The sequence below is a fragment of the Aedes albopictus genome, chromosome 1 (genome assembly GCF_035046485.1).
Source record: "Aedes albopictus strain Foshan chromosome 1, AalbF5, whole genome shotgun sequence".
Classification (NCBI taxonomy): Eukaryota; Metazoa; Arthropoda; class Insecta; order Diptera; family Culicidae; genus Aedes; species Aedes albopictus.
The window spans coordinates 31322450-31336012 of NC_085136.1; the positions used below are offsets into that span (position 1 = coordinate 31322450).

Consider the following 13563-nt stretch of genomic DNA (forward strand, 5'->3'; position numbering starts at 1 on the left):
GGTCCTAGCGTTTTAAGCCTTCTGTTAGGGTGCCCGGCCTTTTGGTCGAATGCTGTTTGGTCGAAAGTTTAATTCTTTAAATCATAGGACGAGGAGAACAGGGGCATGATCACTTAAATTCATCATACATTTTTCGGCCAAATGACACAAAACCTCTGTTAGAACCCTTAGACTCATCGAAAATGCCCAACGTCAAGCTACCGCCGAGAAAATCTACATCCAAGGCAAATTCCGTTTACACCGTCCCAACAACAATGGACAGAATCCAGAGGTAATCTCTGCGAAGCAACAGAGATCTCTCTCCAAAACCAAATATTCGAAATAAGTGCTCGCTAATCTGTATAGTTAAGTGTGTGGTATAAGTTACCGCAAACCCTATGAACTCCAAGTGATTTCAAATTACGATCAACCAAATGGCCCACCAAAGTCTGGAGCGCAAGCTCTCCTACTACAACGACCCGGAGTACGCCGCTGTACGGCACGCCCAGAGCGGCCGCCTCTTCAACTGGGTCAAGGTGTCACATGGGTTCAAAAAGTTTCGCCTCCGACGATGGAACTCCACCGGATCTTGGGTTATTATCATATCTCAGCGGCCACACTCCTAATGTTCTATTTGCTTCACTAACGAATCAAACTTTTTTCCCGTCCAATAGAGCCCCGAACCGTCCGGGATAATCGATCTCACCAACTTTCACGTGGCCGAGGGCAACTACACCAAGCGGAAGAACGTTTTCAAGCTGACCACAGTCAACTACCCGAATCCGCACCAACAACAGCAGCACGGCCAGCATCAGCAGCACTATCCGTTCGGCCTGATGGGCACCGGACCAACATCGGCCCAATCGCACCAGCATCTGGCGCTGCACCATACGCAGTCGGCCGGAGGAGGGCTGGGTTCGATGGGACCATCTTCGGGGTCCTCCTCGTTGTACAAGGGCTACGAGCGGGAACTGCTGCTGCAAGCGGACTCGCACAACGATATGCGCCTGTGGATGGACTCGCTGCGGACCGTCTGCCGGAGCAGTCAGTACCTGAATAGTAGTGTGAGTATATGTATGATTTGCTGGGCTTTTATATCTCTGTTATCAGCTGTGCTGTGTGAGGGGAATTTCGGTGACGTGCGAGGGTCCACACGTTGATGATGTAATCTACTGGAGGGCGACGGGCAGATGTAGCTTCGCTGAACAGCGCGGTGGCGATATGATTTCTTCCGTCAATTGCACGGACAGGTGATGTGTTTGTAGAGACGTTTGATTGAAAGATAAGGGAAGGTTGATGCGGCATAGGCGTGTCTAGGGAAATGATAATTACACATTACACTAAGTTCTTTATTACGCAATTTTATTTTGTAAATTCTCATAGAATTTCCCTAGAAATTCTCATAGAATTTCCCTAGAAATTCTCATGAAATTTCCATGGAAAGCCTCGTAGAATTTGCATGGAAATTCTCACTGAAATTCACCGGAAATTCTCACAGAATTTCCTTGAAAATTTCGGTTATTTTTTCTGATAATTCTCACCAAATTTCACTGGAAATTGCAAAAAATGTCTCAAAAACTTCTTACAGAATTGCCCTAGAAAATCCCAAAAGATTTCCTTAGAAATTCTCATAGAATTTCCCTGGAAATTCTCATAGAATTTCTCTCAAAATTCCGACAGAATTTACCTGGAAATTCCGACGGTATTTCACTGGGAATTCCGGCAGAACTTCCTTGGAAATTCTCATAAAACAGCCCTGGAAATTCTTATTGAACTGCCACAGAATTTCCCTGGAAATTCTCATTGAACTTCCCTAGAAATTCTTATAGAATTTGCCTAGAAATTCGTATAGAATTTTCCTAGAAATTCTTATAGAATTTCCCTAGAAATTCTCATAGAATTTCCATGGAAAGTCTCACAGTATTTCCCTGTAAAGTCTCGCAGAATTTCCCTGGAAATTCTCACAGAAATTCACCAGAAATTCTCACAGAAATTCACCAGAAATTTTCACAGAATTTCCTTGAAAATTTCGGTTTTTTTTCTGACTATTCTAACAGAATTTACCTGGAAATTCTCACCAAATTTCCCTGGGAATTGCAACAAAATTTCTCTAAAACTTCTCACATAATTGCCCTAGAAATTCCCAAAAGATTGCCTTAGAAATTCTAATAGAATTTCCCTGGAAATACTCACAGAATTTCCTTAAAAATTCCGACTGATATTTTCTGGAAATTCTGTGAGAATTTCCAAGGAAATTCTGTGAGAATTCGCAAGGAAATTCTGTGAGAATATCCAGGAAAATTCTGTGAGAATTTCGAGGGAAATTGTGTGAGAATTTCCAGTGAAATTCTTTGAGAATATCTAGGGAAATGCTGTGAGAATTTCCTGGGAGATTCTGCGAGAATTACCAGGGAAATTCTGAGAGAATCTCCAGGGAAACTGCGAGAATTTCCAGGGAAATTCTGTGAGCATTTTCAAGGAAATTTTTGGGAATTTCCAGGGAAATTCTGCGATAATTTCTAGGGAAATTCTGCGAGAATTACCACGGAAATTCTGCGAGAATCTCCAGGGAAATTCTGTGAGCATTTCCAGGGAAATTCTGTGAGAATTTCCAAGGAATTTTTTTGGGAGTTTGCAGGGAAATTCTGTGAGAATTTGCATGGAAATTCTGTGAGAATATCCAGGGAAATTCTGTGAGAATTTTCAGGGAAATTCTTTGAGAATATCTAGGGAAAATCTGTGAGAATTTCCTGGGATATTCTGCGAGAATTTCCATCGAAATTCTGCAAGAATTTTCAGGAAATTCTGCAAAAATTTCCAGGAAAATTCTGCGAGAATCTCCAGGGAAACTGCCAGAATTTCCAGGGAAATTCTGTGAGCATTTTCAAGGAAATTTTTGGGAATTTTCAGGGAAATTCTGCGAGCATTTCCAGGGCACTGCTGTGAGAATTTCCAAGGATTTTTTTTTGGGAATTTCCAGGGAAATTCTGTGAGCATTTTCAGGGAAATGCTGTGAGAATTTCTAAGGATTTTTTTTGGGAATTTCCAGGGAAATTCTGTGAGAATTTGCAAGGAAATTCTGTGAGAATTTGCTAGGAAATTCTGTGAGAATTTCCAGGGAATTCTGTGAGAATTTCCAGGGAAATTCTGCGAGAATATCCAGGGAATTCTGCGAGAATTTCCAGGGAAACTCTGTGAACATATCCAGGGAAATGCTGTGAGAATTTCCAAGGATTTTTTTTGGGAATTTCCAGGGAAATTCTGCGAGAATTTTGAGGGAAATTCTGTGTGTATTTCCAGGGAAATGCTGTGAGAATTTACAAGGAATTTTTTTGGGAATTTCCTGGGAAATTCTGTGAGAATTTCCAGGGAAATTCTCTGTGAATATCTAGGGAAATTCTGTGAGAAATTCCTGGGAGATTCTGCAAGAATTTTGAAATTCTGGGAGAATTTCCAGGGAAATTCTGCGAGAATTTCCAGGGAAATTCTGCGAGAATTTCCAGGGAAATTCTGCGAGAATATCCAGGGAATTCTGCGAGAATTTCCAGGGAAACTCTGTGAACATATCCAGGGAAATGCTGTGAGAATTTCCAAGGATTTTTTTTGGGAATTTCCAGGGAAATTCTGCGAGAATTTTGAGGGAAATTCTGCGAGAATCTCCAGGGAAATTCTGTGTGTATTTCCAGGGAAATGCTGTGAGAATTTACAAGGAATTTTTTTGGGAATTTCCTGGGAAATTCTGTGAGAATTTCCAGGGAAATTCTCTGAGAATATCTAGGGAAATTCTGTGAGAAATTCCTGGGAGATTCTGCAAGAATTTTGAAATTCTGCGAGAATTTCCAGGGAAACTCTGTGAACATTTCCAGGGAAATGCTGTGAGAATTTCCAAGGATTTTTTTGGGGATTTCCAGGGAAATTCTGCGTGAATTACCAGGGAAATTCTTCGAGAATCTCCAGGGAAAATCTGTGAGCATTTCCAGGGAAATGCTGTGAGAATTTACAAGAAATTTTTTTTGGGAATTTCCAGGGAAATTCTGTGAGAATTTGCAAGGAAATTCGGTGAGAATATCCAGGGAAATTGTGTGAGAATTTCCAGGGAAATTGTGTGAGAATTTCCAGGGAAATTCTTCGAGAATATCTAGGGAAATTCTGTGAGAATTTCCTGGGAGATTCTGCGAGAATTTCCATCGAAATTCTGCAAGAATTTTCAGGAAATTCTGCGGGAATTTCCAGGGAAAATCTGTGATCATTTCCAGGGAAATGCTGTGAGAATTTCCAAGGAATTTTTTTGGGAATTTCCAGGGAAATTCTGTGAGAATTTGCAAGGAAATTCGGTGAGAATATCCAGGGAAATTCTGCGAGAAATTCCGGGGAAATTCTGACAAATTTTGAGGGAAATTATGTAAGGTTTTAAGGGAAATTGTGTGAGAATTTCCAGGAAAGTTCTGTGGATACCGTCGCAATTTGAAGGGAAATTGTATCGGAATTCAAAGGGAAATTAAGTCGGAATTTCTAGGGAAATTCTGTGAGAATCTCGATAGAAATTCTTTAAAAAATTTCAGAAATATTCGGTGAGAATTTTCAGGGAAATCTGTCAAAAATGCAGGGAAATTGTGTTGGAATTTCCAGGCAAATTTTATAAAAATTCCCAGGAAAATTCTGTGAGAAATTGCAGGGAAACTCTGTCGGAATTCGCAGGGAAATTCTGTCGGAATTTCCAGAGAAATTATGTGGCAAATTCCAGGGAAATTCTGTGGAAATTTCCCATGAAGTTTTGTTGGAATTTCCAGTGAAATTGTGTGGGAATTTCCAGGGAAAGTTTGTGGGAATTTTGAGGGAAATTCTGTGGGAATTTCTAAGGAAATTATGTGGGAATTGGTATGGAATTTCGTTGGGAAGTTCCAGGTAATTCTTTGGAAATTTCCAGGGAAATTCTTTGGGGCGTTCCAGGGAAATTTTTAGGGAATTTCCAGGACAATTATGTGTGAATTCCCAGGGAAATTCTGTGGAAATTCCCCAGGAAATTCTGTCGGTATTTCCAGGTAAATTATGTGGGAACTTCCAGGGAAATTATGTGGAAATTTCCCAGGAAATTTTGTTGGTATTTCCAGGATCCTGGGAACCGGTTCGGGGACCACCATGTGGACAATACTGTATCCAGTACCAGGCTTGTAAAACAGATGAATTCTCTATGGAATACTGCAAATTTGGATGTGCCATACAGTCATGCAAAATGCGAGCATTAGCCACATTTCCAGGTCAATCTCGATTTATTGGACGGCACGATCATAGAAAATGGGTGAATTGACCACATTCCGAACCAGTCTCAGGAACCAGTTTTGGCATGGTTCTACAAAATGTGAGAATTGGCCAAATTTCAGGGGTCCAGGGAACCAGTTCTGGAACCGTCTAGTAGTCAATCCTGTTTTTGGCATTTGACATGACCACTGATGTATTTGTCGCAAGATTCTGCAAATTTCGATATGTCGCACGGCATGATCAACGACAATGTGAGAATTGATCTCATTTCCAGGGTCCTAGGAACCGGTCCCGGGAACCAGTTGCGGAAGCCAGTTCCGCGACCACCAGTTGTTTCAAGAACCAGGCTTGAGAACTGATGAATTCTCTATAAAATTCTGAGAAATTTGATGTGCCGGATGGCAAGGTCATGCGAAATGCGAGAATTGGCCACATTTCCGGGGCCTCGGGAATCGATTCCGGGACCTTCAAGTGGCTAATCTTGCCTTTGGCGTCTGAAATGGTCACTGATGTATTCTCTAAAAAAATCTGCAACTTTTGATATGTCGCATGGCATGAATTCACCAAATTTGTAAAATGGCCACCCCTAGGGGGTCTCAGGGAACCTCAATCATTATATTATAGTAAAAAGGTTTAAGGGAGTTGAAAACACACTGAAATTATTTTTCTAAAAAAGATACACGGAAAGTAAAATTTTCCATGAAAAAAATATAAAAAAACATAATTTAACAATAATTATAAAATCTCAAAATGTTTTCGTCTTAAAAAATCGGTATAACAAATAGGGTTTCAGGAAAAATATAAAAATGTACGGATGTTCATAAATAAAAAATAGAAAAATCAAAAACCTAAATTCCCAAAATCGAGAATTAAAAAGAATCATCTTCCAAAACATGTTTAACTTAACCCTTCTAAGATGTTAAGCTAGGCGCACCACGATGACGTGGTGCACGTTCAGCGAGCCTATCTGGGTCATATTGGCTCCAACATCATACTAGGGTTAAATCGATTTTAAATGACAAAAAATGATATTTAGACCAAAATCCAAAATTTGTGTATTAGAGGGTTAAACATAGCGAGGTTAATGGTTTCCATATAAAAACTGTCGTGTTTTTTAAGGCTATGCTTGTGTCTTATGTTTTTTGATGTCTAAGACAACATAACACCTTTAGTGGTGTATGATTAATTTTGTGGAAGCTTGCGATAGATTTCGTGATTTTCATATGTTTTTGAAAGTTTTGAGTAATAGGTTTTGACTGACTTTTGTTCCACAGCGAACCACTGTGCATTGGTCAATGCGGTGAGTTCAGTCAATGCAGTCAATTTTCACGCTACCCAAGTGAAAATCTAGATCCAGTCACTTATAATTTACTTTGCCTAGGGTATAACTTTTCTCACAGGCGTCCGATCACTTTGTAGTCTTCAACAAAGTTGTTTGGCATATAGTCACCTACAATAATGCCAAAGGGTTTTATTGTTGAAGGCTTACAGCGCCACTTAGCGGCAAAAAATCGAAAACTCAATATTTCTGCATACATTTGGCCATACAAACTTCAAGCAGTTTGAGCGCCCCCTTAGGCTTAATCGATTTTGCTTAAATTTTGATCATAGCTTCTGGGAGTTCAAAACAACCGATTCAGCATGTAAGACTTGCCATTTTTCAAAATATTGGTTTTTAATATAAATTTGGGCCACCCTAAGGGTGACGTTGGATATTATCGGCAGGTTTGCTTTCTTCGTCATGAGGGGTTTTTGTTGACAAATTTTCCTTGCTCGTAATTCAGCTTGATTGGGAAGGATTGGAGGCCAAGTCTGAGTTCAACAGCTTTAAAAAAAAAACCCCAGACGAAGAGATCAAAACTGCCGAAAATACACAATTTTCCCTATACCAAGTACAAAATGTCTTCGTTCCCAGGTATGGGCGTGACAAGGCGTTCAAAATGTGCAAAATCCGGATCGGACATCAATACCTCTTTGATTAACACGTGTGCCGCTGTCCGATCACTTATGCACATTTTGAACGTCTTGTCACGTGCCTAGACCTGTGCACGAAAACGTAGTTTGTATACGTCAAATTCAGCATATTGGTAGATCCGTTTCACAAATAATGCTCAATAGATCCAAACAAACCATAGTTACAGCATTTCAAACTAGGCCATTTTTTATGGAAATCGGCTTTTGTCCGATGAATTATGCTCAACAGTATATGCACTCCAAATACTGTGTTCTTAAAAACCCACGGAAACCCTCTAAAAACCCCTGGAACGCTTCTAAAACCCACGGAAACCCCTGGAAAACACCTGAGTCGGCCCTGGGACCCCCAAATATCTCTGACAACCTCTGGAACGCCACTGAAGCCCCTTGAACACCCTGATGGTAAACCCCTGAAACTCTGGAAATCTCCTGGAACGCCTCCTGAAACCCGATAGAACGACCCTGAAACCTTATGGAATGCTCCTGAAGCTCCCTGGAACTTCCTTGGGATCCCTTGAAACCCCCAGGTTAACCCCTAAAACTTTCCAAAACCCGTTGGAACACTCTGGGACATCCCTAAAACCGCATAGAAAGTTTCTAAAGCCCCATGAAAACCACTGGAACAACTCTCGGGAGCCTCTGGAACTCCCTGGAACACCCATGAAACCCTCCTAAAATCCCATGGAACACTTCTGGAACGAGAATCAATGGAACACACCTGATACCCCCTGTAGCTCCCTTGAAATACCTTGAATACTTCTGGAGCACATCTGGGACTCCCTGCAACCTCCTGGAGCATCAATGGAACTCTCTAAAACCCTCTGAAACGCCTCTGAAACGCCTCTGGTACGCTTCCAAAAGCCCATGGAACGCTCTATGGAACGCTAATGAAACTCCCTAGAACACCACATAATCCCCTGGACCGCTCCTGAAACCCCCTGAAGTACCTCTGATGGAACTCTTTTGGGACCCTTTGACACCTTTAAGGGTTTCTTCAGGAATTCCTCTTGGGATTTTTCCAGAAATTCATCCAGGAGTTTTTGCGGATCTTCCTCTAGGGATTTCTTTAAAAAAATCTATGGATGCTTTTAGTAATTTCTCCAAAAAATCACTCAAACGATTTGTCCAGGAATTCCTCAGAGTATTTCTCTAGGATTTCCTACGGGGAAATCTCTTGTTAATGTTTGAGAAATTGATTACGTGATTTCTTCTAGAATTCCTGCACATTCATAATTTACTTTACATTCTCCTAAATTTTGTTTGGTTTGTTTGGAAATACCTACACCTAGAATTTATACTAGAATTTCTCAAGCAATTTCCGTTGGGATTCCTCCAGGAATAGCTCCAAATATTCCTTCAGTATTTCACGAATTTCATCTGGAGCCCTAACAGAGATTTCTTCGGTTTCAATAGACAATCTACCAATGATTATACTAGGAATTAGGGTCTTGTACCATTTGCGCAGGTGTACCTATTTTGGGCACTTGCCGCTATAACTCAATTCCAAACCAATTGATTTGAATTTTTGTATAGAGTTAGATTCTGTACGTGCCCAATATTAAACAAAAATTCGAATCAATCGGTTTGAAATTGACTTAGTTATAGCGACAAGTGCCCAAAATAGGTACACCTGCCCAAATGGTACAAGACCCTACTCTGGGGATTTCTTCGGAGATTGTAATAGAGATTCTTTCACAAATAACTCAAGGATTTATGCGGGAATTCTTTTGGAAGTTTCTATAGAAATTACTAAATACGTTTTTCACTGGTGCATTTCAAAAGGTTATTGGCCCAGAACTTAGTTTGTATTCGGAGGAAAGAAGCAGAATCAAGATGCCATCAAATGGAGGAAGCTCCGGAGTTCATCACGGCGGCGGAAATGGAAATTGAGTTGAAGCAGGAAGCCGGTCATTGAAAAGTTGAAGGGCGTGAATGTGCCTCACTTTGGAGTGGTATAACTGTAGCCTGGTTCAGGATGCGGAGAATACAGCTGAAGCTTGGAAGAAGCTGGCTGAAGTTTTTTAACATTCTGGTTTGTCCCGGAAAATTCCCAAACTTACTTTAATCCGGCTAGTGAATTGTTCAGGCGTTGGAGATTGCGTGAACGACCTCATGAACACCAGTCATAAGCTCTCGACGATGGGATCCTAAGGGGATGATTTCTGGTTGGTGGTGTTTTTGCTGAGATTATTACGAGTCTACGTTCATGGTTCAGAGGCTTCTGGTACCAGGTTAACGACGGATTCGGTCAAGGCGAAGATCCTACAGGACCAAAGACAGCGATGACAAGGCGTTGTACATTCGCGGGACGGGTTAGTCGGAAAAACCAAACAAGAAACCCAAGACAGAGAAGGTGTGTTTCAACTTCGGAAAGCAAGGGCATTTTGCTGCTAAGCGCCCAGACCGCATCAAGTCGAAACCAAAAGGGTTGTGTAGCATCTTTGCGGTTGAAGAGCTTAAGGTTGATGGATTCACCATCGACTTAACCGTCATCATCGGAAATTCTAGAGCAGTTTTCTCGCTCAAAACTTGAATATTTGTCTTGAAAATGTATTCATTGTAATCCTTTCTACGTCCGTAATACAGTGAATACATTTTCATTTCGGAAATTTCAGCCCTGAACGAGAAAACTGCTTTCGAATTTTCAATAATGACGATTATGTAAATGACGAATCCTTCAACATTAAAGACAAGGCGTGGTACTTCGACACGAGAGCGACGTACCACATGACTCAAACAAATCAAAAATTCACCAACGAGACGACTTGGAAGCACAATGTAGGTTCAGCAAACTTACGGTAACGGTAACATGAAAGCTGTAACCAGAGGTACCATCGACCTGCGTAACGCGGACGCGGATGTGTTAATCAATGCTCACGGGCGTATTGAAGACCATACACTCAGCGAAGTAAACTACCGAAATTCATCAAAATACCTTATGAAATTTAGCCATAACAGTAAAGTATGGATGCCATAAGAATACCTTATGAAAATTGAACATTATTATTATGACTCAATTACATAAGATAAACTTATGAAAAGAGCAGAAAAATCACAAAATGATGCAGACTGTAATCGATCCATGACCGTCGAGATCACTGAGCCCGTGCTCAACCCACACGGCTATCGACGCTTGAGAAAATCGTGTTGCTAAATGTGTATAAAAGCCAAACTCTGAGTCGATTCTGCGTCATAGACCGACCTTATGAAAATCGTTCTAGCCGTTATGAATTGTTTAAAGGCCATTTCATAAGTTAGGCCTTATGATAATCTTAGGTTTATTTGCCTGAGTGTAGTTATCGATGAGTACAATGTGTAAACGGGGACTTACAGTTGTTTTCTCAGCAGATAAGTGCAAAGCTCTCGACGAGGATGACCAGCTGGTTGAGTCTGAATTTTCAGAAAGAGGACTATATCGTCTGAGCCAGCTGGAAAAGACATTTCTGGCCTATGGAATCGAGCTGTGGCTTCGCCGATTTGGTCATCTGAACGAGGCAAGTTTGAAGCAACTTTGGCAGTCTTCCGAAAGTGTCGAATTCTCGAACGAAAGCATGGTGGATTGCGTGATGTGTTTGGAAAGCAAACAAGCCCTTCAAGTGAAAAGAAGTACTTGAGCTCATGCACTCCGACCGATGTGCGGACCGATAGAAGTGTTGTCGTTGGGTGGCAGTCGTTATTTCGCTACATTCGTGGACGAAGCTAGTAAGCGTGTCGTTGTGTGCTTCTTGTAGAATCGAACATGGACGTTGACCTGCCTTCTCGAAGGATGGAAAGCTATTCGAAACAAGTGGGTCTACACGATTAAACGAGGTGCTGACGGAAGCATACAACGATACAAAGCAAGACTTGTGATTAAAGGCTGCTTGCAGAAAACCGGCGTTGATTATGAAGAGGTATATTCTCCGGTGGTACGATACGTCACAACTGGATACTTCATGGCGATGGGACGACGGACGCTAGACCCGAAGTAACTCCGGCCGATTCAAGCATCAAACTCAACAAATCCATGGCTACCGCCCCGGGCCCCGACAATCCTTAATCCGGGCCTGACCATCTCTCCTTAGCCAAAGGAATGTGTATGCCGTATTTGGTTTAAATTGGTTGAGACATTCCTTGAGGAGGACCTGCAAGCACTCGGAGTTTTTCGAGCGACGCGTGCTAAGGACTATCTTTGGTGGTGTGCAGGAGAACGGATTGTGGCGGAGAAGGATGAACCACGAGCTCGCTGCACTTTACGGAGAACCCAGCATCCAGAAGGTGGCCAAATCCGGAAGGATACGGTGGGCAGGGCATGTTGCAAGAATGCCGGTTAACAACTCTGCAAAGTTGGTGTTCGCGACAGATCCGGTAGGCACAAGAAAAGGCGTGGAGCGCAGAGAGCACGATGGACGGATCAGGTAGAGCGTGACTTGGCGAGCATCAGGCGTGACCAAGGATGGAGAACGACAGCCACGAACCGATTCAGTTTTATCTTGAATTTGATGTAATACTAAATAAATGAAATGGGAGAAGGTGCGGTTTTTCTCCGCACGCCATTCACAGATTCGTAAAACCTCCGTATATCATTCTGTTCCATATTCTCTTACACCTGAGCAATCACATTTTCCTCATGCTTTCTATTCTTTTTGCTCTGGATTTTCGGTGAGGTTTCGTCTTCTCTTGCTTCCCTATATCACTCTCTGTTTTCGCTCTTCCGGCTTTTTGTAACATTCTTCTCGTCCGATACTCCGGTACTCCTCTTCATAACTCACTTCAACTCACTATGAATCCTACCTCATGTTCTGCCTTATCGTTGCCGCTGTGGTAGATGCTCTGCGGAGAAACTCTCTGGGCTCCAAAGAAGCTCTTTGATCTCCAGAGAAGCTCTCTGGGCACCAAGCTAGTACTTTGATATTGTGAGGGTCTCCAGAGAAGCTTTCTAATATCCAGAGGAGCTCTCCGATCTCCAGAGGAGCTATCGTGAGGAGTATCCAGAGAAACTCACTGGTCTCAAGAGAAGCTCTCTGGTCTCCAAAGAATCTCTCTGGTCCCCAAAGAAGCACTCTGGTCTCTAGAGAAGCTCTACGGTCTCCAGAAAAGCTCTCTGATCTTCAGGCAAGTACTTTAATATTGGACCCTCCAGGAGCTTTCTAATCTCCAGAGGAGCTCTCCGATCTCCAGAGGAGCTCTCCGATCTCCAGAGGAGCTCTCCGATCTTCAGAGGAGCTCTCCGATCTTCAGAGGAGCTCTCCGATCTTCAGAGGAGCTCTCCGATCTCCAGAGGAGCTCTCCGATCTCCAGAGGAGCTCTCCGATCTCCAGAGGAGCTCTCCGATCTCCAGAGGAGCTCTCCGATCTCCAGAGGAGCTCTCCGATCTCCAGAGGAGCTCTCCGATCTCCAGAAGAGCTCTCCGATCTCCAGAGGAGATCTCCGGTCTCCAGAGGAGCTCCCCGATCTCCAGAGGAGCTCTCCGGTCTCCAGAGGAGCTCCCCGATCTCCAGAGGAGCTCTCCGATCTCCAGAGGAGCTCTCCGATCTCCAGAGGAGCTCTCCGATCTCCAGAGGAGCTCTCCGATCTCCAGAGGAGCTCTCCGATCTCCAGAGAAGCTCTCCGATCTCCAGAGGAGCTTTCTGATCTCCAGAGTAGCTCTCCGATCTCCAGAGGAGCTCTCCGATCTGCAGAGGAGAAATGATGAAATTTTGATGACATCATCTTTACATAATTAACTGTTGCTTGTTGAAAAATCAGCCATTTTGATGCATGTAATCAAAAGTTATATACAATTTGATGCGGGACACCCTTTACAAATCTAGTACTCCAAATGCTAAGGAAATAAAGATCCTTCTGCGCTATCAACCCTAGATACGCCCGCGAAACTTCCGAATCTATCAATCACGTTTCTCGGCCCGATTTGTTTCCATTCAAAATTCACACCTACGCCACCGTCGCCGCGACTAGGCGCTGGCGCTGACGATGACGATGACTGTTTACCTACCTGTTTCAAGAAATACCTGTCGCGTAGAAAGGTCCCATTCACTCACCGCACCCGATTCGGTACTAGCGGTAGTAAGCTAAGCATCGCACATCCGCCACTTAGAAGGTGAAATAAACAACTTTTCCACGCTTGCTTTGTTGAAAGAATTCCGAAGAAGCGACCAGTATTGTAAGCGAAGATTAACAACTAAGTAGGTGATATCGGACAGTTTTCAGTGTATCCAGTCCAGTGGTTTATCACTGCTAGCTGAATTCTTGGAGACACACACGCTTCTCGTATCTGATAACGAACATCAAGTGCCGAAAATAGCAATCAAAATAAAACAATCTGAATCTCCACACAAGTTGTCCGTCCGCGGAGCGCTTCTTTGGATGGTT

At 42.6% G+C, this 13563-nt stretch overlaps 1 protein-coding gene and 1 long non-coding RNA gene across 6 annotated transcripts in view; both read left to right on the forward strand.

Annotated features, from left to right (window-relative positions):
- The window catches only part of LOC109428467 (uncharacterized), a 569383-nt gene that overhangs the window by 529356 nt on the left and 26464 nt on the right, over positions 1–13563 (forward strand). For all 5 annotated transcript variants that reach the window (XM_062844305.1, XM_062844310.1, XM_062844307.1 and 2 more), the window contains one exon: positions 654–1043. In XM_062844305.1, the coding sequence (XP_062700289.1) occupies positions 654–1043 (390 nt within the window). The remainder of the gene's footprint in view (positions 1–653; positions 1044–13563) is intronic.
- On the forward strand, positions 3858–11751 carry LOC134284863 (uncharacterized). The gene is made up of 2 exons (XR_009995981.1): positions 3858–11022; positions 11082–11751. It is a non-coding gene; the product is annotated as an uncharacterized LOC134284863 (long non-coding RNA).